This window comes from Erithacus rubecula (genome assembly GCF_903797595.1).
Source record: "Erithacus rubecula genome assembly, chromosome: 1".
Classification (NCBI taxonomy): Eukaryota; Metazoa; Chordata; class Aves; order Passeriformes; family Muscicapidae; genus Erithacus; species Erithacus rubecula.
In genome coordinates, this window is record NC_136658.1 from 4287738 (window position 1) to 4314491 (window position 26754).

Genomic DNA, 26754 nt, shown 5'->3' on the forward strand with positions numbered 1-26754 from the left:
GGGGATGGGAACTGACCATCACATCATCCTCTCTGGCCACTGCTCATGACTGGGAGTTTGCAGCTTCCATCCCTCTGCTAATCAAGTGCTGGCAGGATGAGGAAATGGGAAATGTGGATGTTTTGGGATCTGATATGATATCATAGCACTGTACAGAAAAGAGGTTTAGATTTGTATCCATGTCAATCTTTCCTGGTGGGAAGAGCAGTTTGCTTGTAGCATGTGCTAAGCAGCAACTGACATGAAATGCAATATGTAGTCTTTTCATCATGTAATTAATTTAGTTTATGAATACAAAAGGAGAGCAGAGAATGAACTTATTTGACATAAGATCAAAGTGAAAGTGAAAGGAAGCAAGAGATGTGTTGTAGAATGGTGAGCAGAGAAAATGGAAGGATCCCTTTAGATTTCTTCTAGCATTCAGGATGAGCTCATCCCCACAAAACTATAATGTCAGAGAAGCTCCCACATCCCAGTAATGAAACAGAGCTTTTTTTCTCAACCTCTACCAAAGCCTGATGTCCCATGGCTGTGTGTGCATCCCTTGGGGTGCTGCCTGAGAGCCCAGCACTGCAGCAGAGACACCAGGACAGAGCCAGCAGCTTTTTGGAGCTCCAGGACCAGCCCCACCCTGTCACCCTTGGCTCTACAGGAACAACAAGAGTAGAAGATGGTGAGTCTGAGAGCAGATAGACAAAGCTGATAATGATCAGTTCACAATAGCAATACAATATCTGCTGTACTGAAGAGATGTGCAAACTTCTGATAGAAATCTCTGTGTAGCTGAAAAAAACCCAACCTCTAGATTTTAGGCATGTACATGGTAAGTTCATGTCATTTGTTATGAATTATTACAGCTCATTTCAAAATAAGCAAACAGGTGGTTCATGTGTAATGAACCTGTAGCAGGCAGTGTCACACATGAGATATCTTTAAAGCCATTTTTAAAAATGAAACAGCAAATTCTGGTGGTGCTGTAAAATCCAAACTGGTATTATCACCAGGCAGGAGTGAGATGCCCCAAAAGGCAGCATCACTCATTTCTGTCTGAGGTGGAAGCAGAATTCCATGGTGTGTCATTCCAGAAGCCTGGATTAGTATTTGGATATGTTTGTGCCTGGGACCTTTGAGGGCAAAACATATTTTCCTTAAACTAAGGAGCAAAGCACTTTTAAAAGTTTTTTGGTTTTTTTTTTTTTTTTTATACTGAAAAGACATGTAACAAGATATCTCCAAACAAACAAAAAGCAATAGGCATCAGATTTCTCCTCTGAAACAACCTGCAAACCTAGACCCAGGGAATTTGGGAAAGCAGGGGTAGGACTCAGAGATGTGTCAGGTCATTTAGGATGGTGTGTGAATGTCAGTCTTATTCACCTTGGCCAACTGGAGAAGTTGGTGGAGGCTTTTCCAAGGGGGCACATGGAGCCTGGAGCAGGAGCACTACCTTTATTTTATTTTTAATATATTGTTATATTGTAAAACTTCAAATTTTAAAATGTTTATTATGTAATATTATATACCTTTATTTAAATTGCATATTTCCAGCACACTGCTGGGTGGGCCAGTCTGAGCCTGGGGCAGGAGCACTGCACAGCCTCTGCTGCTGCCTCTGCTGTGTCAGGATGAGCTGAGAGAGGGGGTGATGACACAGATTCAGTGACTGCTGTGCAGGATCCAGAGGGAAGAAAGGGCTTGGGCTTCATGACAGAAATGGTGATGAGTAATGGCAGACAGAGATGATTCTTCATCCCTTAAAGAGGTGGGGAGGCTGCAGGGGTTTCATGAAAGGTCTGTCCTCCATCATTCTGCAAACTCTTCAGGAAGGACAGAACTGCCTGGAAAGGCTGACCTGGAACAGAGACTAGGCAGAGCAAAAGGAATAAAACAGGAATTTATTGAAAGGATTCACCTTGGGCAGTGCAAGAGCCTGGCCAGGGCTGCACCCAAATCAAATCCCAGATAGATCCCAGTCATGAGTTCTTACACTTTTACAAGTTTTGGTTCATCCACATATTGGGGTTAATTATCCAGCCACAGCCCCAGGCTATGAATTCTCAGCCCCCTGGCTTGCCCCCTTCCCTTCTCTGTTAATACTTTTTGGGTACAGATTATCCTTCATTTTCCAGCTGGGAAGGGATTGTTTAGTCCAGCTACCCTGTGAAGAGAACTTACTAACACCTAATATGAAGTTTCAGAGTTACACATCCAGCAGCAAAGATTCTGAAAAATATAAAAGCTAAAACCCAAGGCATCAAAGTGTTTTTTCCAGAAAGCTGCAGCTGCTGTTGCTTTCTGCTCTCCCTGGCATTGGTCATGGATGGTGCTCCTCAGACAGATGCACTCCTCAGCTGGTGGCACATCACAGACCCTCTGAGCCCTTGGGCAGGGCTCTGGGTCTGCAGGGGCTCCTCACTCCTCTCTGTCCTTCTGCTGAGCCATTTGCAGGAGAAATGGCTCAGAATGTGCTGTGCCCATGCAGGGGAGTAAACCCAAATCTGATAGCAGCCAACAGGAAATAACCTTTCTTCTTCCTCCACCTCCTCATTCTAGAAAATCCCTCCCAGCCTTTTTATCTTGATACCACTTTCTGAAATGGGTTTTTCTGGATGAGATGGGAGAGGGGTCATGGAAAGGCAGGACTCCAGCCAGCCTTTAGGTACCCTAACACAGGTAAGAGTGTGCCAGCTCTCTTTCCTGCCTGGGCACAAGCTGGGTCAGGATTCCTCTTGCTGCCATAGGAGGTCACAGTGAAAGCTGTGCAATTTTAGCTTCTCTTTGTACACATTTCTGCCCAGCTGTCGAGAGTTTGGGACTTTTTTCCTTCAGATTTTTTAGTGTCTGATAAGGAACTTTGTTTCCATGGCTTTTGTTGAGTGTTTAAAGCTTTGTTATTTGGCCAATAGAAAGATCTGTTTATAGCTTTCTCTGGAGAGCCAGATGCAGATGAAAAGGCCCTTCTTTGATGGAGAGAAAATCAGGAGGAGTCAACGCTGCCATAAATTTTATCTCATCTGTCTTAAAAAGTCCCAATGGTTAAACAGCCTCAGCATAAGAGGAAAGTAGATGCTTTTTCTACACTGAATTACTGATGCTGAGGAGCTTAAAGGGATATCACTATAACACAAATAACCATGGCAGCTGTGGTTCTAACCCAGTGCATCCTATCTGTGAGGGCACAAGGCATGCACAGTAACTTTCCATTGAGGCTGCACTGTGAACTTCCTGCTCTGCAAAGTGTCAGCTGAAGTTCAGCAAATTTTGTACTGAAAGCTGTGCATGTGGGGAGCAGGGGACATATGTAATTAACAGAAAGGTTGATCTTCCATGATGGAAACGTGAAGGGGTGGCTGGAAAGAATGGGGACACCCTCTGACTGTCAGCAGTGTGGCAGAAGGAGCTGCCCTGTTGGAATACTGTGAAAAGCCACAAGCTGCCACCCATGTCCCACGTGGTGCTCACCTGCATCAGCAGAACATCCTGCACCTGCCCCACTGGCATCTCAAAAAGCAGAAATTCTCAGAAATGCAATGACACAGCACCTTAGCCATTGCTCTTCCTGGCAGGCAACAGCACCTATGGGACATTGTTGGATCCCAGAAACATGAGATTTTTGAGCTTTCTGTGCTGTCAGGCAATAACCCCCAGGAGAACACTGCTTTTGACCTGAGACCTTGGAGAAAGCTTCCAGATTTGAGTGATGGAGTTAAAATCACAGTGTGTAGTTAAATAGAAGTGTGTCATATCACATGGTGATGGGTTTAAAATGTTTTTGTAACATAGGGATGGGAAAATATGGAGGATTTGGGGTGTTGTCTTTTTGGGTGTTCATCGTCCTTCTTCTTCCTTCTTTATGGTTTCAGGCAGTAGTTTCTGGTTGGTCAGTCAGTGTCACACTGAGGGTCATGGGAATTTAGTTACTGGGTTAAAAGTATAAATAACTTAGGTGTTAATTCCCTATTGGACTGTTAAGCTTTAAGAGACCTTGTAGCAGCTGGATCTTCCTCCATTTTCCTCACTTCTAGCAGGTAGCTAGAAGTACTGCTGAACTCTCTGTACTGTTGGATAAGAATTGATAAACAGCCAAGCCCAAACATGAGAAAATCAGTTTTCTTCATGTATTTTTAATCCTGGCTCTGAGTGAAGGCAGAAGAGGTTGAGACACATCACCAATTAAGTGGTGAAAACTCCCACCACTGTTATAGGACATAAATATTTAGAAAGATGGGCAGCTTTGTGCCTGTGCCTTCCCCTGCTGTGGAAAAAGCTCTTTGCCAGCACTAGTGTGGCTGCTGCTGCAGATGTGGTGTTCTGGCCCCATCCTGCCACTCTGCTGTCCCTGCACTCTGAGGTTGAAGGGCTAGGTGAGGTGATGCACTTAAATATAGGGACAGGCAAACATCAGAGAGGCCAAAACCAGGTTCACAGGGCACAGGAAACTTGTAGGATTGTGCTGACAGGTCATTCAGGTATTTCTGAGAAATTTAATTTCCCAGTAACAAGAGCCAAGCATCCTTACATGTATGCATAATGCCACATGTTGGGCCATTTATTTATTTATTTATTTATTTATTTATTTATTTATTTATTTTTCTATCACAGGTCCAGCATCTAATAAAAACTACAGACACTTTTAGCATCCACTGTGATGCTTCAGAAAGGTTTCTGCAAAGTCTTGCATTTGCAGGGAAGACCTTCCTTCTCTGTGGGAACTGTATAAAGGCTATCCAGGGCCACTCCTAGGAATAAATGTGCTTAGTACTGAAATGCATTATCCAGCTGTTTGTGCTCAGCCTCCTCCATCACTTCTACCCATTTCCAGCTGCCCTTCTCTCCTCTCTGAATTTATAATACTGTAGTGGAATAAAATACTGTACAAAACATCAGGTGTACATGCATGCATCAAGCTGATGGTTCTGGGGAGTGTCTGATCTTGTGCAAAAGATTGCTTAGATGGTAGCAACAGCTTGGCTTTCCTGGATATATTTTGAGGAGCAGCTGTTCTTCTATTATCCTTCTTGGGCAGCTAGTTCATGCACTCTCTTGTGATGAAGGGGCACATTGAAGTTAATACAGGTCTTTGTGTATTTACCACTGCCAAGAGTAGAAGAGGCTTTTATGATCATTTATCTGGCATCCTTTATAAGACAGATTGATTGCAGCATGCCAGCAAGCCAACACCTTTTACAGCAGCAGCAGTGTCACTGAATTTACTAGAACAAGATGCTGGAAGTTAGGTCCTAAATCTAGGGCCATTCCAGATGATGGGAATCATCAGCAAGACTGAAGTGCAGCATCTGCAGGAATAACTGATGGGATGCTGCCATCTGCTCCAGCCCCAGTCGTGGCTGGGAACCACAGACTGCTTTGTCTGGGAGGGTTATGTTCTTTCAGATCAGAAATAAAAGGTGTTTTTTGTGAGGTTTGGCTGTTGACACATGCTTACAGCTCGAAAAGAAGAAAATGTGACTGAGAGAGAACACCTGGGGCTAAAGGTTTAACAGCATGGAGCTGTGCTGGGGTGGGGTTAGGTTAAATACCAGGGAAAAGCCCTGTCCCCAGGGGCTTTTTGGGGTACTGGAATGGGCTCTCCAGGGATGTGGTCACAGCTCCAAGTCTGTCTGAGTTGAAGAGCTGTTTGGACAATGCTTTTAGGCTCAGGGTGTGATTTTTGGGGCTGTCCCATGCAGGGACAGGAGGTGAACTTGGTGATCTTTGTGGATCCCTTCCACCTCAGAATATTCTAGGATTCTGTGTGGGATTATGGGCATCACAGGAGAATTATGTCTCTTCAAATAATCAGGTGAGGGCTATTCTCCATGATTCATGGCTTGAAAATGTTAATTTACTTTTCTTGAGAGAAGGATAAAAATGTTTGTGCAGACAACTGTATCAGTAGAGTGTTTATGTGTGTGTTACTGTTTCTGGAAGATTTCCATTGGGTACAGTGCTCTCAGTCAGCTCTGAGGCACTGAGTCAGCATTCCTGCCAAACCCTTGGCTAAAGCTCTGTTTTGAGTTATTGATCTTCATCTTTCCTCCTCTGCACTCAAGCTGGAGTTTTCCCTTTCTTGGCCCTGTGAAGGCAGAAGTGAGGGAGGCAGAATGTGTCCTTCATCAACCAAAGGGCTGAAACTCTACATAGAGACAAAAGTTCCTTTTCATTTCATAGTGCAGGGCAGCACCCCTTGCTAGGGCTGACTTTGCTTCTCCCTCGCTCCAGCCACTGCCCACAATTCCTCCTGCTTTGTAAAAAGCTACAGGAAAGGGGAATGTGCCATCCAGGGCACCCCAGATAAAAACCAGGGTGCAAACCCAGGAGAGCTCCCAGGAATAGTCACTCTTTCCCAAAGCTTCCCCTCCACATAGCACCCATCTGACATTCCAATTAAAATCACGTTTTTATCTTCTCCTCACACTTTGTGTCTCATCAAAGGCCTGGTGAGAAATTTGGAGGTGTGAAGGTCTTGGGTGATGCTCAGTGCAGGAAGTCTGACTCACATGCAAATGCCACTTACCATAACCTAAGTTTTATACCAGAGAGGATGGTACAAACTATTGGATGGGCTATAAATCTACTTTTTGTAGTCTTTCTTTTCTAGTAGATCAAATAACAGTTTTTTAAATAACAATATTTCTTGTCTCTCTCTCTTTTTTTTAAAATAAGCCTCAGGCATGAATGTTTATTGGCTCATCACCAAGTTGAGAGCTTGGAGCTGGCAACAGCTGCATATTGTCTCTTGAGATGTTGCCTTAAAATGTGGGGGACTCTGCCACCTTTACAAGGAAATGTGAGTGTGATACTTACATTCCCTCTGAGGAAACTGTGTGCTGTCTTACAAAGAGCAGAAGTGTGAAGGAAAGAGCAAGCCACAAAATAAATGTACGAGTGCAGGGCGTTTGTGGCTTCTGCAGTGGAAACAATGCCACAGAGAGAGAACAAAGATGTGCACAGACACATTGTTGAGGCTGTGCTCAGTCCCCTGCTCTCCTGGGTGTCAGGAGATGGGGATGTGTAGCAATGCAATGGGCTAAACATGGCTTAAGCATCCTTAGCTTGATGCTAAGGACAGGTCTAACTCAACCAGGTCCAGCTTAGAGTGCTTCTTTCCAAGCAGCATCCAAAAAAATCCCTTCCCCCTTTTAAAGTGGGGATCAAAGCCCAGCCAGGACTGCAGCATGACATTGTCTGCTCCTCAAGAGGGGAAGGGTAAAGCTGGCAGGATATTGACATTTCCCCAGTTGTCATCTGCAGGAAGGCTGAGCTTGGAGACATTTGTCTCTCTCCAGCTGGGTCTGATGGTGCAGGAGGTTTCTGAGGCTGGTTAGAAAAGGGGCTGCTTTTGGGACATGCCAGGATCTCATGGGGGATTCTTGCTGCAGGTGAGTGATGTGCCCCTTTGCAGGCTTGGCTGTGCTTTTGGATTTTGTCACCCAAAATCTTGCAAGTGGATTTTGTGCACCAAGTACTCAGGAATGCCAAGGGCTGGTGTCACCTCTGTGGTGTTTAGTGACCAAGGGACATCAGACACTGAGCCCTCACCTCTTCTCTCAAGTGCTTCTTCACTGCTCACTGTGAGCTCATTTTTGGACAGACATTTCACATCCTTTACAAATTGCTCCTGCCTACCTTGTTTGGTGGGATGGTTTGCTGGACCACAGGGGCTTTTGGTCTGATTATTTCAGCTGTGAGCTTAGAAGATTGTGTGAGGCATGTGGGCATCCCAAACTGATTAACTTAGTTAATCACTGAGTAGTTAATCCACTAAGTTAAGTGAGATAAACTAAGTTAACTTAGTTAATCACTAACCCACTAAGTAGTGGCCTTCACTATGAATACAGGGAATTCTTTCACACCTGGTTCTACCACTGTGGAGCTTTACCTGTCTTCTGTCTCTCACATTCACACATCTTTCAGTTTGCAGTTCATTTGTACCATGGACACTCCCCACCCCAGTGTTGGCAGTGTGAACATGCCAACAAACAGAAATATGTGTAGGGGTACCCTGGAATAAGGTGCTGGCTTTGAGGGATTTTGCCTTGAAGAAACAGGGAGACAAAGTTGAGGAGAGCATGGACACTGTTTTCAGCTCTGCTCTGCTTGATGAACCCAGCAAAACACCTCCAAAAACTGAGGAGAAATTGAGATTGCTGCCTTTGCCCAAATCTCTTTAGGTGCTTGGGCTGGAAGCAGATGTGTCCAGGAGTTTGACACAGCTTGCTTGGCTGAGAAGATACCAGTGTGGCAGCCCCTGCCCTCAGCTTGTTCCTTGCCACAGAGGGTGGAGGTCAGGCACAGAAATGTGATCTGTGCTGTTGCTTCCTCTCTCCTTTTGTGTGTGCCTCCTTTGTGTGTTCTTTGTAAGGAAACAACAGCAGAAAGAAGGAAGAAAAGCTGGGCTTTCCTGCAAGGAGTGTTTTTACCTCATTAGTACCAGTAAAAAATGATTAAGCTGGAGAAGGGAGGTGTCTAACAAGACCTTCCTTAAACTTCAAGGTAGAGGAAGAACGAACAAGAAAGGTTTATCTATTATTGTACATTTCTAGTGCCACGGATTTTCCTCTGTCTTCTTTCTTGGCCTATGTCTGTGACAAAAAACTGGAAGTGGCTGCTGTAGCAGAGGAATTATGCTGGTGAGGATAAGATTCAAAATCCTCACCACTCCATCTGTTTAGTATTGGCATCAGGAATAAGGGCTTTATTAGCTTCTTTGTCTTTCCCACACCAGCCAGCTGCAGGGCTGGTTGGTGGTTACACCAAGGCTGTTTTCTCCTCTCTTTCCATGCTCATCCCTCTCCCAGCTTGCTGAAGTGGCTGGCCCTGCCTGCAGGAAGCACTTGTGGCTCTGGCCAGCCTCTCACACACCAGATGTTGGTGCAAAGCTGATCCTGATGGTGCCCAAGGGAAGTGTGGCTCCTTCCAAGCATTGCCCAGCACCTCACTGGGGTCCTGGGCTTGCTCTCCTCTTGCTGCTGCTGAGGCTGGGGAGGAGATTTAGGACTCCCATCACTCCCCCACCCAAAAACTGCATCCCTCCCACTGGGGTGGATGCTGGAGCCGAGCTCTTCAGGTGAGCACTGAGGAGGACAAACCTCCAGGGCATTCCTGAGCTTTAGTGCCCATTTTCTTTGTGTCTAGATGTTGCCTCCATGCAGACAAAACACCCAGCTGAGACTGATTTCCGCCTCTGCTAGAAATGAGAAGTGCTGGAGGAGAGGAGGAGGGCACAGAGGCTGCTCCCACATGTCCCATCTCTGCTTGCTCACAGCAGAAAATCCTTCCACCTGCCAGCAGCTGTCATCACACAAGGCAACACTGGATTTTTTTTGACCCTGAAAATGAACTTTAGGAGGATTTTCCTAGTCAAGTGCTTGCTGCTTTTATTTCCCAGTGTAAAATGTGAGTTTTTCTTACTGTTTTTTGCTCTTTTGGGCTGAGGTTAACATTGCATTTTAAAGCATTTACAACTTGGTGGGCTGCTACTGATAAGAAACTTGTTCCACTTTTCCAATGAGTGAAGACATCTGGGTTATTGCTATTATTTGATTTAATTTTCAGCCAAGGGGAGGGCAGGACCTGAGTTTCCTATTGCAGTTATAATAATAATAAGCTGTAAAGGGTTTTGGTTTTAAGTTAATGAGCCTTAATTTGACACATGTATAATGAGAAATGTCAGCATGCAGTTTGCTTTCTGCCCTCGAGGTAGTTTGTACTACATTAGAGATCCAGTTCACTGTGCATTATCGCATGTAATTTCCTTTTCTTATCAAAGATGTGCAAATCTTTTGAAAGTGCAATTTATATTCTTCCATAAATATTAACAGAGTGATGTATTTCAGTGTCTTCAGAGGAGTTGAAGGCTAAAATGTGAAAACAGCAAGGAACTGCATGTATTTTTTATATTTTGTGCATTATTGTTGTCATTATTTTTTAAAATATTAATCTAAAAACTTAATTAAGGTGTTAACTCATAGATTAGGGAAGGTTTTAAGAGATGGAGACAATACAAGCCTACATATATATTTTTTTTTCATCTGTTTCATTCCACCAAGATTGTATGTATGGCTGTTTAATGCTTTGCTTTTCCTTCAGAACAAAATTAATAGATAAATAAGAATTTCTCTTTTTTATATATACACGATCTATAAAACATCTTCCCCAGCAGAAATAAGAAATAATTTTCCTTGAGTGGAAAGTTGTACCAGAGACTTCTTTCCTTCTCTAAAATTACAATGGGAGCTTTTTCTTTTAACTCTTTCTTGTGACTGAGCTGTAGGCTCTCAGCTAAAACCTTTCTGCCCTTTGGAGCACATTTTAGTTGGCATTTTTATCAGAAATATTGTTTCAGTAACTAAACAGATTTTAGTATCATATGTGTGAAATACTCAGCTTTCAACTAGAAAGACTATGGAGATCAGATTAATAGCTAGAGATGTCAAAGTGGTCCACAGAGATGCCATTGAATTATCCTTAAAAACTCAGATTATTTTTTCCTTTACTCTCAGAGAGAAAATATAAGTAATGTAAATGTAAGTAAAACTTTTGCTGTGCAAAACAATCCTATTACTAGCTCTAAATACTTGTCCATGACTGAGCAGAAACAAGTATCAGAATTCAAATATTGGGGTATAAAGTGTGGTGTGATCTGTGTGGGGCATAGCTGCTTCCAAGGCTGTTTAGTTGATAGTTTAATTTCAGGACATTTCATTAAATAAGTCAAATACCTTGCAAGAAAGGCAATGCTGAAAGAACAACCTCTCTTTGGAGGTGGTGAATTGCCAGAAGCACTAGAGCATTAATGTTCTTCTTGCAGAGGAATGATATTTTAGTTCTCTGATTATCTCTAATATTGTTAGTTTAATGAAATAGCCACTGGGTTTCAGTTTCCCCTCTGTGGTGCCATTTATCATTATCCTAGATACAAGGAAAGAAGGGCTGTAATAAAAATATGCATAAACACAGTTTTTCTCTCTGTGGGGAAAAAGAGCTTAAAATATATAAAATTAGAGCAGAATCGGCTCTGTATGGTGATGGGAATGAAAACCTCCTCCTGCTGATTGGCTTCACCCTGTAAATTGAGGAGGAATGAACACAAGAAAATGACAAACTAAATAAGCTGTGGCTGTTCAAGTGTCAGTGAGCTCATCCCACCTGACATGGCACACAGATTTCCATCTCCTCCTGCAGGTTTGTCCACCTGCCACGGGGGTGGGGACAGTGCCTGGCTTGGAATGACCTCCCAGCAAAGTTTCCCAGGTCCTGGCTCACCAGGAATGGGACCTGCAAGGATGATGAGTGAAGCAGCTGGAGAGCACCCAGGCACTGCCCCAGGAGTGCCATCCCCACTAGAAACATGATGGGTGTTCAGTAACCTTGGCTTTTATGAATATTCCCTTGGGCAGCCCCATGCTCAGGTGCTTCCCAGTCCTGACACCACCTTTGGGAAGCTCCTGCTCTTAACTCTTCTGGAGAAGGGACCTGGAATCAAAGGAATTTCTTTGTTGTTGTTTTTTGTTTTTTGGTAGTTGCTTTTCTTGCAATGACTCCTGCACCCCCTCAGTTCACAGGATATTGGTAGCTGTTTCTTCTTGCCTTACTTGCCCCATCAGGATCCTGTGCTAGGAAAATCAAGTGAATACAATTCTAGTTTGACATGGGTTACTATTGTTATCATCATTACTGTCACTGGGGGTTGCTGAGACTTGTGTTTTGTGAATCACTTGTGGTTCTGCTGTCCAGGGACGTGGATGTTTTTGCTGTTTGCAGTGATGGGCACCCTGGGTACCAGCCTGTGCCAAGTGTAAAATACAGAAGTGACCTCCTTCTCAGGAAGGGCTAAGTTCATGTTAAGTGAATGGGAGGCCATTAATCTTGGCAATCAGAGTCACTCCAAGAAAATCAGCCAGGATATAAATTCAGCTTTTGAAAGCTGGACTCTTCTCTTGCCTCTCAGAATTAAACTGAACGCTGGCATTTATCTAATGAGCAATGAAGTAGTGCTTTGGAGCAGGGGAAGAGGGTGGCATCAGTAAAGCAGAGAGCTCAGGGAGGAGTGGGGGGCACAGCAAATGACAATGACAACCTCGTGTGTGACTGCTGGAGAGACCTGACGGGCTGGCTGTGCTTCCCTGCACAGGCTCCAGCAGCAGCTGGGTTTACAGGGCAGTGAACAGCACAGCTCTCCTCAGCACCACTGCTGCCCTGCCCCTGGGCAGTGTGGACCAGCTGACCTGGAGCAGAGGCAGGCAGAGGCTGATCCAGCTCCGGGGGAACACCATGAAGCACTTTGTGGGCAAGGAGCAGTGCAGGTGTGCCCTGCTCCGCAACGGGAGCCTGCAGATCCACAGCCTGCAGGCACAGGACAGTGGCAGCTACACTCTGATGGCTTACCTCCGTGGAAAACTGAAGGCAGAAGAAAACATTACCTTATCTGTTCAGGGTGAGTTTCTGCTTTTCCCACACCGTTCCCAGTACAGCTGAACAAGATTTGATATTCTCTGCTCTGTCCCACTTTCCTGCTCTGTGCCCTCCTTTCTGATTAGGAGTGGGAGGATTTCTACAGGACACATCTCTTTCTTCCTGCCACTGACAGCAGTCTGCCTCTCTTTTCCCTCCTCTTGCCCTGGCCTCAAATCCCTGACTTCTTTGTGGTTTGCCAGCCAGCAGGTGCCCAAGAAAGCAGCTGTGAACACATTCACACTGACAGCAGGGTCTAACATTCAAAACAGCCAGCAGTCACCTCCCCTGAGATAAACCACAATAGGAGTTCAATTTGCAGTGGAAGAGGACTCCTGCACCCTATTCTTGCATAGCATAACACAGCAAAAATTATGATTCTGCTGTTCAAAGCAGAGCTAAGCACACTCCTGGGCATTTTAGCCTCAAAGCATGAGGCAGCCTCCATTCCTGTGCTGTATATTGTTCTAAGAGATTGAAACAGTAGCAGCCCAAAGGTTTTGGGGTGAATAGGGATGATGGGCATGGCTATTCTGCTCCTTAATATCTGCTGTGACCTCTCCAGACCTCTAAGCTGTAGGACAGCATAGGTTATCTTCCCAATAGCTGTGGGGATAGCTGTGTTCTATCCTTCTTCAGTCATCTGCACATCTTTGTCAACATCTTGAGTTTGTGGCTCCATCTGGGCTTACAGAAATGATGCCTTATTGAGGCAGCAAGGACAGCTGGAATGGCTTTAGCAGGGTTTCTGTGCAGTGGGAGGCCCTGTGTCTAATGGGCTGCTGAGAAGTGAGGGTGCCTCACTGCTTTGGGAGCTATTACCTCAAACAGAGTCAGGAAGTTACCAGGACCTGATGCTTCTTGCTCATGTTTTAAGCCACTCTGCTGTCACTGGGGTGTTGTCATTTCAGGCCAAGGTTAGTGTTCCAGCCCAGCTGTGTGCTGCATCATTTCCTCTGCTGTGCAGCAGAGGTTGCACTGCCTCTGACACATGGTTTTGGAAGTCCTGTGGTAGCTGTTGGGTGCTGGAATAATTTGTCAGCCAGGCTGACCCTTTGTTACTAGGACTGGACAAACAGTTGTTAAAAAACAAAAGAGTGCCTGTGATATCCTCACCCAACTCTGTTATCAGCACCTGGACTCTGTTTCCCACTGGGATGTTTCCCTGAATAATAGGTTCCATTTTGCAGAGGAGGAGTGGGCTTAAGAAGGAAAGGGTGGCTGCAGATGTCCTGGTGAGAACCTTGACTGCATGTGCTATGAGCAGTCCTTATTACTTTAGAATTTATGATCTCTGTAACTTACACAGCTGTAACTAGAGGTGGCACCAGCATGTTTTTGTTTATCTGGTCTTAGAGGTAGAAATAATTATTTTCTATTTGCTGTCCCAGCCAGTTGCAGGGAAGCCCTGCAGGCTTTTCTGTCTCAGTGACAGAGAAACTGGAACCAAAAGGAAGCATGTTGTTTTCAGGGCATAAGAAGAGACAGAAGTCAGTTTTGTCTGCCATAACCTCATTGAGAGCTGAGGTGTGTTTTGTGCTCTCCATTCTGGGCTGATGGCCTTCCATGCTGTGCTGTGGTGCCTGCAGAGTGCTGCTGGCAGCACACAGAGCATCATAAGCAGCTTCTCATAGTTCTTCCTGCTTTAGGGAAAATCTCTCTTGGTGGACACAGGTGGAACAGGACCAACTTCACTTGTACCAAAACACAGAGGTGGAGGGGGCTGTGACTGAGTCCCTTCCATCCACTCAGCTTCCTCCCCTCACCTGCCTGCTGTCCTTTGCTTTACTGGGCCAACTGTGTGGCTACTGCACTGCTTTTTCTTTATTATTGCTTTGTTATTTCTGTATCAGAGATCTAATTTTTCCTTCTTTCTTCTGCGATCCCATTAGATGGTGATTTGGGGTTAATTCTCTGTTCTGCTTAATAACAGAGGCTTTCAAGAGGAGAAAGTCTCTCAGATGTGCCTGTCCCTTCACTTCTTTTTCAGAACCTGTCCCTCAGCCAATCCTCATCTCTGCATGTGGGAATAAAAACATATCTGTCAAGTGTGAAGCAAAACAGAAAGCTAAGGATGAAGCATTTATGCTAGAACTGACTCAACCCAATGGCAAGAAAATCCAAAAGAATGCAACAATGCTGGAATGGCACGGGTGGAATCCTGGGACGTTCAGATGTGTTGCTAAGAACAAAGTCAGTGAAAAAATGGCTGAAAAAGTAATTAAGTGCCCAGGTAAGAAATCTCCTTCATCAGAATGTGCTAGGGTGGACCACACAGGCTGATGCAGTTGCACACATCTGTATGACTGGCCCAGGTGCCAGGAGTGCAGAGATCACCCAGTACTGTGAGTCTAATTCCAGCACAGCTATTGGGAGCTGCTGCTGCTGGGGCAGCCAGGATGCAAATCATGCTTGTGCCAGGCATTCTCCAGCCTTGTCACATCCCCCTGCTCCCCATCCTGCTGCTCCCAGCCCACTGCTGCCCTTAAGGCATCCCTCTTCTGATGCAGGGTGGCAGAGCCAAGGGCAGTGGGATGGGAGAGGGGTTTTGCTCCTTCCCTTCTCTTGTGGGGAAATCCTTTGTGTTTTTCTCCTCTCTGTAATCATGTCTGTGAATATGGTGGTTCCCTGCTAAACATGGATGTGGATGAGTTCTCCCACAAGGAGAAAAATAAGCAGCTTGGCCTAGAAATCAGGAGGAAAATTATGGAGCATTTTGCTCCAGGGTTACAGGGGGCAGATAAGTATGGCTCAAATGTACCATGGTTTTCCTATCCAGTTGAAGCCTCCTCTTTCTAAACCAGAGATGCAGCAGAGGGACTGAAAGGATTGCATTTTTAAATGGGTAGAGCCATGCTGAAAATGATTCATTAGGCAAAAAAGTCATCACAGGCTCATCCTCCCACACAGGAATTTTGAAATTTAGAGCATAAACAAATGACAGATCACACTGGTATAACACTAGGCAGGGTGTTCAGTTCAAAGTTTAGAATTCCAGTGCAGTGCTGGGGAAAAGTCCCTGGGTTTGCTGGACTTGGGTTCATCCCACCCATCCAGCAGTGCTCTGCTTGAAGCATTCCCTTACTCTAGATTCCTGCTGGAGCTGGTGGAGAATTGTGGGGGGCTCAAGAGCTGGCTCAGTATTTCTAATTTTTACCTATTTCTGTGATAGTGAATTTAGGGATAGTCCAAGTCTGAAGGACAGCCTGTGGTGTGAGAAGGGAGGTATAAAGGCTTTACTGAGGTGATCCCAGATCTGCTGAGGTTGTCTGAAGGGTGAAGAGCTGAGGGACGGGATGGCCTCTGCTCTCCTGTGCAGCTGTTGTCTCAGGAATAATCCTCCTGATTTCAAAAGTAGCCAAGCAATGTATTTTTTGCTGCTGCCTGACCTGATGGACTGCACAGTCCTGTTGATGTTGGCATTGGGAAGGAGCCAGCAGGGTGTGGCATGGACTTTGGAGCCAGGTATGAGAGAGTGCTGCTGGATTAGTTCTGTTTAAAGCAGGCCATTGTCTAGACAACTTTGATTTCACTTTCTCTCACCCCTGAGAAATGCTCTTTTTTCACTGGATGAATTGTGTCAGAGAGCTTGTTTGGTTTTTTTTTTATTTTATTTTTTCCCCACATCATTAGCAGAGAAATGTCAGCCATCTTTAAGGTACAAATACAGCATTTCTCAGACACCAAAAACCCCCTAAAACCATGGAGGACTACTCTTCCTACCCAAACTAAATACCTGCAGACTTTTCTGTGTTGTGGCAGGACCCTGCCAGCTCCATAGGAGATTAAAAATCCCTCATCTTGCAGTCAGACCTCCTTCTAACCCTGCTGCCTCTGTAAACACTTGGTCCTGCATTGAGGCCAATCACCTTGAATTTTGACCTTTACAGGAAAAAGCCAACTTTTCATGGAAGTGGAATTATATGTGAATCTGTCTGGGCTCCTCTTGCACTCACCTGGGAGAAACAGGCAGAGAAAAAGCAAAATACACCTTGGTGTAACACTGGCAACTAAAACAAGTGGCAATCTAAATACAGTGAACTGGCATGCACAAATGCTCTGGTTTCAGTTTTCTGCAGAATTTGAGTCCATCAGGGAGCACTCAAAAGAGGAGCAGCCACTTCCCCCTGTGTACAGGGAAAAGGGTGAGGTGTCCACTGGTCTGCCTAGCAGTCAATGGAAGAAAAATAGGGAATTCTAAGTAGGTGTTGTGCAAGTTCTTGCTTTCCATCTAACATCCTCTTTCATCCCCTTCACTAGGCAAGATGGACTTTTATCTCATCTTAAGCATAGCAGGAGGTGCAGTCTTCTTTGTCATCTTTGTGATTTGCCTTATTTATTGTATCAGAAGGAAGAAAACAAAAAGGCGTGAAGCTCATGGTAAGTGTTTAAGGGGCTTTGCTTTGCTATCTAAATATCAAAAATATCAGAGCTTCTCACTGGCAGCAGCCCTGTGGTGAGGAGCAGTCTCTGTCCTGACATGAGCAATAGCCTGGTTTAAGCATATGGTGAATCTCTGCAGATTCTGACTATAGGCAAGCTGTGTCCTGAAGCTCTGCTCTATCCATGCTACAAAGCATTATATTTCTTTCTCTACTCTGCATCTCATTACATAACAACCAATCAATACCTTTGCTATCACCTATAGCCTATCCTAACTACTAACATTACCTATTCATGTTACTATTCTCCTATCACCAAAAGTTAGGATGTTACAGTTTATGCTAGAAATTGTTTTTCAGTTTTCTTGCAGTGGAAAATTCTGAGGTATTTTCTCTACTTGCAACATGGTATTTTTTGTTTGTCTGTGAAAATCCTTCTGCTTGGTAAAAACATCTTTTGCTTGAGATGGACTTATCCTTTGCTCAGAGTCATCAAAGCCCTTTCCAACTCTCTTGCTCTTTGCCCTCTTAGTTACCCAGCAAGACTGGCTCAGCAATTCTTTTCTTCTATATCCAAACTTGCTATCATTTCCATACCTTCTTCAGATTCTACATTCAAAAATCTTTGTTATACATACATGTGGGGTTCTTTGGACCTCCAGTGCTCTAAGGCACCAAACTCCAGAGCTCTATGGCTCCTACTTGTCAGGTAGTCTTAAATAAGCAAAACAGCTTATAGTTAAACAGGTTATTTATTACAAAGCACATCAGTCTCAACAGGCAAGCAGACAAGCAATGTCAATAAGTAAATGGCTAAAGCCACAATGGCTAAAAGCAACAACTCCCAATACATAGTCTTATACAGGATTTTTCCAACAAACTCAAACAAGCTCAAACCATCACTCCTTAACCTATTGGAATTCTAGTTTCTTAGCACACCAGGTTATGTATAACACTATGCATCACTCTATCTTGTTCTGTTTAAGAAATGTCAGCAATATTCTTACTATAGCTTTATTATGTCCAAGTCCTGTCTACAAGGGTGGGCTTGGAGCCTCCACTGAGGATATCAGTGTGTTTCAACCTTCACTAGAATACTCACTGCTACTGTGGCATTTGAGACCTTTCACTTACTAAAAGCATTAAAACTCACTCTAAAACTTATTCAATCCCTGCACTCTGATTTCTCTCTGAAGAATTCAGGGAGACCCCTAACTCACTGACTTCAACACACACATATGTGAGACCTTCTTGTCACATCCTTATCCTTCCCAACAAGCAGCAGCTTCAAAACCAATATTTGGCTTTTCCTTGCTTGCGCCCAAGGCATTTCCCTGCTTTTTCTGACTCCTTGGTGCAAATCTGACTGTGGGGCCCTGCTGTTGTTGCAGAGGAGGAGCGAGCCATGCACATCCTGCCCGTGGAGAGTGAGAAGGGGGCACGGGAGCTGCCCCAGCCCCCACCCAAAGCCCCCCCAAAGCATCTGAGCGTGCAGCAGCGGCCGCTGCCCCCGCAGCCCCTGGAGCATCCGCCGCCCCCACGGCCCCAGCCACGGCCCCGTGCCCGGCCACGCACCCCAAACCTGCCCAGGGAGCTGCCCTGAGAGCCCACCCTGCCCCTCTGCCCCACCACTGCCTGGGGACAGAAGGGCTGAGCCCCTCCTGGCCAGCCCTGCGATGCTCAGCCATGGAACGGCAGCTTTCGGTGCAGAGAACGGTGATGGGGAGACTCGAGGTGATGGGCATTCATCCCTGGGGCCATGCTTCTGTGGGTGCCTTCATGTCAGGATATGGATATGGAGCACTGTGCCTTTCTGTGCTTCCCCTGTTCTCACTGCACCTCGTTTTCTTCCTGCTTTTTGGATGGTTTTCACCAAGAAGAAGGTAAAGTGCTACTGAGGCAAAATGGACCAATGGATCTTACAGAGTTTTGTCTCCTGCCACACATTAGGACACCTCTCTGGCTTCAGCATCAAACACATGGCCTCCTGGACCAAAAAATAGCTCTGTGTAATTAAATATTTGTGTGAAGTTGAAAGGATTTGTGTCATACAATGCAGAGAAGAAAAGACTGAAAGGACGTGTGAGAGCCTTGAAGCACCTGTGTTGGCTAAACACAAATGGGAAAAGGATAAACTTTTCCCTTTCTCCACTGTTTACCAAAGAAACTGAGCTTGAATTGCAGCAAGGGAGAGTTGGGTTAGTATTTTATATTTTTTAAATGTAATACTGAAAGAATTTTCTGGGAGTTCTCTACCACTGGGATTTCAAAGAGTGGATGAGACAATATTCTGTGAAGCTTCTTTGTCCTGACAAGGGCCAGGAGAATGTGCTACACAGTCTCTTCAGGGACAGTTTCTGTGACCTTTAGGTAAATAAAACAAACATTTATTCTCAGCATAAGTCTGTGTGGCTGTCCAGACAATTTCTTTTTGGCATAGAAGAGGTCTGGTCTCCTTTGGCTTGTGAAACAAGCATTATAAACTGCCAGGCAGTAGGATTACTGGTGTCAGGGGTTTATATCTCAGGGGTTTACATTTCCTGCTGAGGGCCAGGGACTGTGTCTCTCTTGCTGGTAACATCTCAGGTATAAAAAAAATTGCTTTTGGTAAATGTTTCATAGTTTATTTTGTAACATACCATATGCCACATCCCTGTAGTGAATGAATAAAGAGAAGGCTGGGTGCAGAGAATCTTAGTTCACAGCTGTGCTGGTACTTCAGTATCTCACTTTGATACAAAGGAGGCAACACAACCATTTTTGGTGCCTGAGCCACAGAATCAGGGATGCAGGAGGTGTCACAGCATCCCTGGGCAGTGCTGGGGTGCCAGGAGCTGGTGTGGGTGGCACAGCTGCTGTGCCTGCCCTGTGCTGCCACAGCTTTACTGGGGCTGCTCTGTGGTTACAGGTGTGGGGAGTCCTTCCTGGGAGAGAGAGAGAGTTACTGGGGCCTGAGAAAGAAGATTTTTGGGTTGATTCACATCAAAACACAGCACTTGGCAGGCAGGAAAGAAAATACTACTAGCACAGAGCTAGTGAAATGGGAAGATCACCAGAGCACTACTTTTTTTAAATTTACTTTTTTTGTTTTTTTTTTTTTTTGATAGTCACCATTGCTTTTGTGATGTCTCATTGTACAAGTACTGCCCATTGCAGCACATCAGGAAAAATGTGAGACATCACAAAACCAATGATGACTATCAATGCTCCGTGACACATGAAAAAAACAAGCTGACTTATCAAATAAGCACCAATCAGAACTTCATTTTTCTGAATGCATGTCATGGAGCATTCAAACCTCAGGCTTTTATGCTGTAGAGGATGTTTCAGTTCTGGATAACAGGATGTGCTTGGCTCTAGTGGCTCTTGCTGTAGCATTTTTTGGTTGTTCTTTTGTAAATGCGTTTGCTACTGAGTCATGAGTTAAGTGATTTTTGTTTTTCTCCTTAAGGGGGATGAGGTGAAATGGGATGATTGATGTGCTGGTTCCTTGTCTGTAAAAAACTGAAATTCCCCTCTGCTCTGCTACATCCCTCCTTTGTCAGGGGGAGTTGCTTTGTCCCTAAGAACAGCAGGGACATAGGTGAAGGAGCTTTCCCAAAAAATGACCTGGCTGCTGCTCCACTGGATCTTCTGGAAGGTGTGAAAGGGAGCTGTGAGCAGAAAAGAGTAGGCATGTTGTGATCAGTGAAGCATCTGCCAGCTGCTGCCCAGGGTTTCCAGGCTGGGATTTAGGGGCAGAGGAGGAGGGCAGGGATCAGCTGAGCTGGCCCAGGGAATGAGCCAGGCTCAGAGCATGGGGGATGCAGTACAACAGGGCAGGTGAAGAGGATGGGTGGGCACAGAAAAGGCTGCTTGAGAAGATGGGCTGGATGACCAGGAAGCAGGATTTGAGTCACACAACTTTGTCACACCCTCAGTGCTGGGGTGTGACTTTTCTTTCTGTGCAGAGCTCCCATCTGAGGAGTGATGAACCCTTTGGGGAGGGCCATGAGCTGCCTACCTTGCTGGGCCTCCTGCTTCCCCCTCCTTTTTTCATCTGAGCACCAGCTGCCTTGTTCTCACCTCCTGTGACACTTCTCACCACTGCTGCCTATCTCAGCTTTCCTTTCCTACAAAATGCCCACTCTGGATGGTTTATCCTTCCTCTTTAATGACACCTCAGGACTCCACCTGTGCACATGTCAACCTAAGGGAGGAGAAGGGACTCCCAAGGTGTCCTCATGGCTTCAGAGCATGGCTCCTCATGATCATGCTTACCTTGAGAAGGTTGTGTTGGTCTGTGTTGCTTTGCTGTTGGCTGCCTTTGCCAGTGCTGTCAGGAACAATTCCTGGCTCTGGAAGGAACCTCTTGGCTGCCTCCTGCCATGGAAAGTGCACAACCTGAGCCTGCTCCCCTTTCTGAGCCTCACTGGGCACATGGTGCTGCCATGCCCTGCTAAAGTTCAATGTGTTTGATCCTGCCCACCTTCCTGCCACCAGCATGGACCTCAGAGAGCTGCCAGAGCCTTGCCTGCCTTTGGTTTGGGTGCTATTGTTCGACAGTTTCTACCTGAGGCGCATCTGAAGCGTGGTTTGAGACAACAGGAAGAGATAATGCCACAATGAGATGCTCATTGGTTGTGTTCCCACACATTTCTGCCTACATAAAAACAGCAGGCAAGTGTTTGGGGCTGCTGCCTGGCCTCCCACACAACTGCCTGCTTTCATTTCCAGCCCTTTAGTGTGGCAGGGGGCAGGTGAGTGAGCACAGTGCAGAGGGGTGTGAGGAGAGATGTGCTTGGTGAGGTCCCCAAGCTGCATTTCTGTGTTTGCCACTCCCTGCCTCAACAACAGTGCAATGGGGGCAGGCAAGAAATGGTGCATTTGGACACAGATCTCCCTTGTAGAGCCACAGGATGAAATGTCTGCTCTTAGCAGCCAGAATTGGGCAAACCTCTCTTCCTGTGATGAAGGCAAAGAGAGCTTTCCCATGAATAATGGCAATGGAATAAAGGCATGCTTGTTTGCCAGCAAGTTCCTATGGAAGGGTGCCCTGGTCTCCAGCTCTTCTTTCCTAAGACATGCATGCACATCACGTGCTTCCACCACGGGCTCTTTGCAAAGCCTGTGTCAGTCCCTTCCCCATTTGGCTGGCTGCTCCAGAGCCCCCTGGGCTTTTTGGCAGGTTTTCTGGAGGATCCTGCTGGGCAGTTCCTAGAAAGAAACTCTGTGCCAGGGCACTGGGGGCTTGCCCTGCTCTGCCTTGGCTCTGCTCTTGCTCCTGACTCATCTCACAGTGACTGGTGTGTCCTGTCTGTCCCTTGTGATTTGTCCTGCCCTGGGCAATAGGCACAGGGAGAGCAGGGGCAGTCTGTAGGCTCGGGATGCTCCTGTGATGCTCCTGTTCATATTCCTGCTGGGAATGGGATTTCTCCTCTTGTATGAGAAGGGAGTCCTTGTAGCTATCAGTTTGTGCTGGCACAGCTGTTCCCTCCATCTCTGCTTTCCTGGAAGTTTCACAGCTGTTCAAGGCACCACCTGAGGGAGCTGTGTGTCTGGGAATGTCTGTGCTGAGGGAGCTGCGTGTCCAAAAATGTCTGTACAGCACCAGGCTGCACAAACAGCAAGGACGACTGCAAGGGCCTTGTGCTGCACACACCCTGGTCACTGCAGTGACCAATTCTAGCTGGCTTCAATGATTTCAGCAGCCAGGGCCACTGCAGAGCACTGCAGAATGAGGATGTGGCTCCTATTGCTGGTAGGAAGTGCTGGTATCTCAAACCCAAAATTCAACCAGTGAAACCTCCAACGCTCTTCTGCTGACCTTACAGTTTCTACAGACTCTGTTTGTCTTTTAGTCATTTATAAATGACAAAGCTTAAGACAAGACAAGCTTAGCCTAAAGCTACCCACTGCAAAAGAGGAACCAAGTAACATGGAGATTTTTAAAAAGCACTGTCAAGGAGGAAACTTGTCTGCACAGAGAGTGACTTGTAGGAGCCTTTAGGCCCTGTAGTGGAAATTAAATACCAGGGTTGAAGGAGCTCATCAGAATCCAAAGTTTTCCAAAGGAAGGTATGTTTAATAAGGAAGAAGGGGTGGAAATAAAAGGTGTCCCCATCCTGTTTCTTTCAGGCATCTTGTCTTGCCTAGAAATTCAGGTTACAGGTGGGCTGCCTTGTCTGATGCTGCAGAAAACAGCAAATAGGTCCCTGACTGCTGCTGCCAAACTACAATCTCTTATCAGGTTCATTCCTGTCCTCACCCCTCTTCCTTGGCACAGGTATGTTCTAGGGAAAAGAGGCTGGACATGTATTTGTCTCTAAATATCAAATGTTACCTGCAGTAGGCCTCCCTGTTGATGTGGGGAACATCACATCAGGAAAACTGGATTTCCCTTAAATTGGAAAACCTCCAAACTGCATCCCTGAAGAGGCACAGGCACCAGGGTTGGAGGTGATGTCAACAATGTGGGGAGAGGCATTTCAAGGTGGCAACTGTGGAAGAAGTAGCTGTGAACCTCCTTTGTCTCAAAGCATCTGTTCTAGGGAAGAACACCTGTGACAGAGCACCTTAGACAGATGCAGGAGTGATGTTTAACCTAGAGATGAAAAAGTGCACCAGGACTGGTGAGCACTGAAGCAGCTGTCTCCACTGACTCAACACATGTACACACATGTTAAAGCAGCAGGAAAGGCTGGAAAAAAAAGCAGAAAATTCCTGGAGTTTTGAAGGACATGTGTTTCTGAAGGCCATCATGAGAAATAGTACAGAAGAAAGGTTTGCAGGTCTAGGCTGACCAGAAGGGAAGCAAAAGCTCTGCTTCTCCACAGTGTAAAAGGAAGATGCTGCATCCTTTTGGAAGAAAACTGTCTTTTTGGTCAGAGTGGACCAGGATGGATGTCCTGCCCTCAAATGTGCTGCTGAAGACATTTCCTGGGGAGAACTGCATGCACAAAAAAATGTGAATTTCATGCCATGCCCATTTAACAGCTGGAGCTGTGGGCTACAGTCTCTTCCTTGGTTGGTGGGAGGGACACAAGGCTGGAGTCCTGCTCAAGGGCAGCTGGACCAGGGAGCTGCTTGGGGTGGAGAAGGGGAATTCATGGGCTGGCCACACAATGGAGACAGCAGTTTAGGGATGCTGCACTTGTGGTGCAACCTCCAGGCAGGGAGGGCAGTGTGCAGCTCCAGAGCAATCCAGCAGCTCCAGAGCAATGCCCTGTCCTGCAGGATTTGGCCCAGGTGCTCCATCCAGCTGGGCTCCAGGGTCAGGAAGGGCAGGATGCAGGTGCCCTGCCTGCTGCTGGTGTGAGCCTGGGGTGCACAAGAACATGTTGGTGCTGGCATCTAGTGGGACCACACGAGCACAGCTCAGCCTCTGCTCTGTGCCCTTCCTCCCGTGCCTCTTACTCCTCCCTGGCACTAACTCACATCCTGACTATTACTATTTTGTGGCCATGAGGCTTTTCCTTGGAATAGGCAGTGTGAAAGCTGTTATTGTTACAGGCTTCAGACAGTGTTTATGTCAGGCTTGTTTATCACAGGCCAAGCTTAAAGGGAGCTCATCCAAACTCTTGAACCCTGATGGCCCTCACATACTTTTCCTTAGCAGAGTGCATTTTGTGCCAGAGAAGAAACCAGCCCAATGCACAGTGATAGTTAACTGCCCTCCTAATTTAGATCTCATTTTGCACCCAAACAGAAAAAAGTGATCAAGGCCAGAGACTTCTCTTAAGCTCTTGACTTCTGTTATTTGTATTTGTGACACAAATCACTATTTTCTGCTTGTGATCTTCACTACAATCAGTTTCAGGTTTTGGTTCCTCTTGCAGCTGCTCAGACATGTTCTAACCACTTCCACAACACATGGCAAACCTCCCTGTCTGCTGCCTCGAAATTTCCTGGAGGGTGCATTGAGAAAACTTGTTTTCCAGAAGACAAAAACCAATGTCAGAGATTCAGCTTTTGGGATGTGCTCAAGGCTGAGTGACAGCAGAAGGGCAGAGGTGGGATCAGGGCCATGCAGCTCATCTTAGATCTTTCCTGGCCTCTAATGGCTTTGTCCTGTATGGGTCTCCTCGTTCCTCACAAAGCAGAAGGAATCCTGGAGCATCTGACACTGCTAATTCTGGTGGAGGAACTGGAACAGGGACCACATCTGGGCAAGGGGCAGCAAGGAAGTGAAAGCACTCTCCCCAAATGAGCAGCACTGTCATGTTTTTGTTTTCAAAGATTCAGGGATTTCTTAACCTTATTTTAAATAGAACTGTAGAACAACCCACGTGCTATTCTTCTCTACCCTTTCTTCTTACCCTCCCTTTTTTGGGAAGCACATTAATCTGCAGTAAATACAGTGTTTATTTTCTGAAGGATTCCTAACTTTATTTCTCTTACTCTGTTCTGCTGCATAAATCACTCCTTGCTCCATGGTTAATTATTCCAGCTCATGGTGTCGAGTGTGGAGGCTGCAGAAAATCAGTGGTGCAAGCTGATGCTGAGTAGAGGAAGGTTTGGATGGAATTCTGTTTACACAGAAACATGTTTCCACCATGAGGATGATGTGGAGGTCATGAGAAAGACCAGAAAAAAAAAAAAAAAGAAAGCCACAAATCTTTGGAATCATTTAGCTTGGGAAAGACCTCTAAGGCCATTGAGTCCAACCATTAATCCAGCACTGCCAAATCCTCCACTAAACAATGTCCATAAGTGCCACACCTACAAGTCTTTAAAATATCACCAGGGATGATATTTTCATCCTGTTCCAGTCCCTGACCATGCTTTTGGCAAAGAAATTGTTTGTAATATCCAATTTAAACCTCCTCTGGCACAACTTGAGGCCATTTCCAGTCCCAGGAGAGCCTGTCCCCACCTGGCTCCTTCCATCCTCCTTTCAGGTGGTTGTGGGGAGTGAGAAACCCCGAGGAGAAACCCCAGCAAGACCAGGAGAGGGCACCTGGACACAACTCTTGTGTGCACAGCTCTGCTGCTGGGCTCTTCCCTTTCCCTTCTCTTTTTACTCTCGCCTCCCCTTTTTTTTTTTTTTTTTTTTTTTTTTTTTTTTTTTTTTTTTTTTTTTTTTTTGCACAAGCCCTGTGAGCCCTTTTCATCTTCAGAGCAGCACTGCTCCTCTCCCACCTGCATCCCCTCTCCTCCTGCCCCAAATTCTCTCCCCCACTCCACACACACCCCCATGCTCACCCCCATGTAAAACACAGGGGCACATGCAAGTTTATTGTCACCACAAAGCAATTCAGGGAACAAAACATGGTATTTTTTTTCCACCCCCTTGCAAAGCTCTCCCCCAAAACACACAGACTTCAGTAAGAGAGCACCTGTGTTCAAACCATGGTGGGGTTTACAGGAAGCCCCAACTCAAAGATCAAGAACATCAGGCTGGAAGCAGTGCCAGGCTTGGATGTCTTTTTGAGCTGCCACTGCACCCTGGCTTTTGGAACAGGCTGCCCAGAGAAGGGGTTGAATCATCATCCCTGGAGGTGTTAAAAGACCTTTAGATTTGGAACTTAGGGAGCTGCTTTAGTGGTGGGCTTGGCAGTGCTGAGCTAATGGTTGGACTCAGTGATCTCAGATCTTTCTGTGACTCTTATTCTTTGTGTTAATACTGGTTGTAGAGCAGTAAAGCAGCTCCGTGAAAATCCAGATTTTCTGAACTCTGAAAGCACTGAGGCATCAGACTTCAAATCAAAGGTGTCAGGCTGGGGGTGGCTGGGAGCAACACCAATTTCAGCCAGATTATAAAGCTCCTGGCCATTTGTTTGGAGTGAATTTTCACACATGCAGTCACATTGCAACATCCTCACCTTGCTTCCCTCCTGAGCATCCCATGGTCTTTCCCTCTCTCACATGTACAGAAATGGACTCTTCTCATCCCCAGTCCCCAAATTTGTCCTGTTTCCTTCTCACTTCTCATGGC

At 45.9% G+C, this 26754-nt stretch overlaps 1 protein-coding gene across 4 annotated transcripts; it reads left to right on the top strand.

Annotated features, from left to right (window-relative positions):
- Positions 1-5551: 5551 nt before the first annotated feature.
- On the top strand, positions 5552-18441 carry CD2 (CD2 molecule; the record flags this gene model as incomplete). 4 transcript variants are annotated; one of them, XM_079308800.1, is made up of 8 exons in its annotated part: positions 5552-5803; positions 6667-6790; positions 7290-7382; positions 9139-9399; positions 12137-12439; positions 14447-14689; positions 16717-16836; positions 18230-18441. In XM_079308800.1, the coding sequence occupies exons 4-8, from the start codon at positions 9339-9341 to the stop codon at positions 18439-18441; spliced, it is 939 nt and encodes a 312-aa protein (XP_079164926.1). In that variant the 5' UTR covers positions 5552-5803; positions 6667-6790; positions 7290-7382; positions 9139-9338. The 4 variants fall into 4 exon arrangements, with proteins under 4 accessions (XP_079164926.1, XP_079164927.1, XP_079164929.1 ...); XM_079308801.1 differs by lacking the exon at positions 6667-6790; XM_079308803.1 differs by lacking the exons at positions 6667-6790; positions 7290-7382.
- Positions 18442-26754: the final 8313 nt, after the last annotated feature.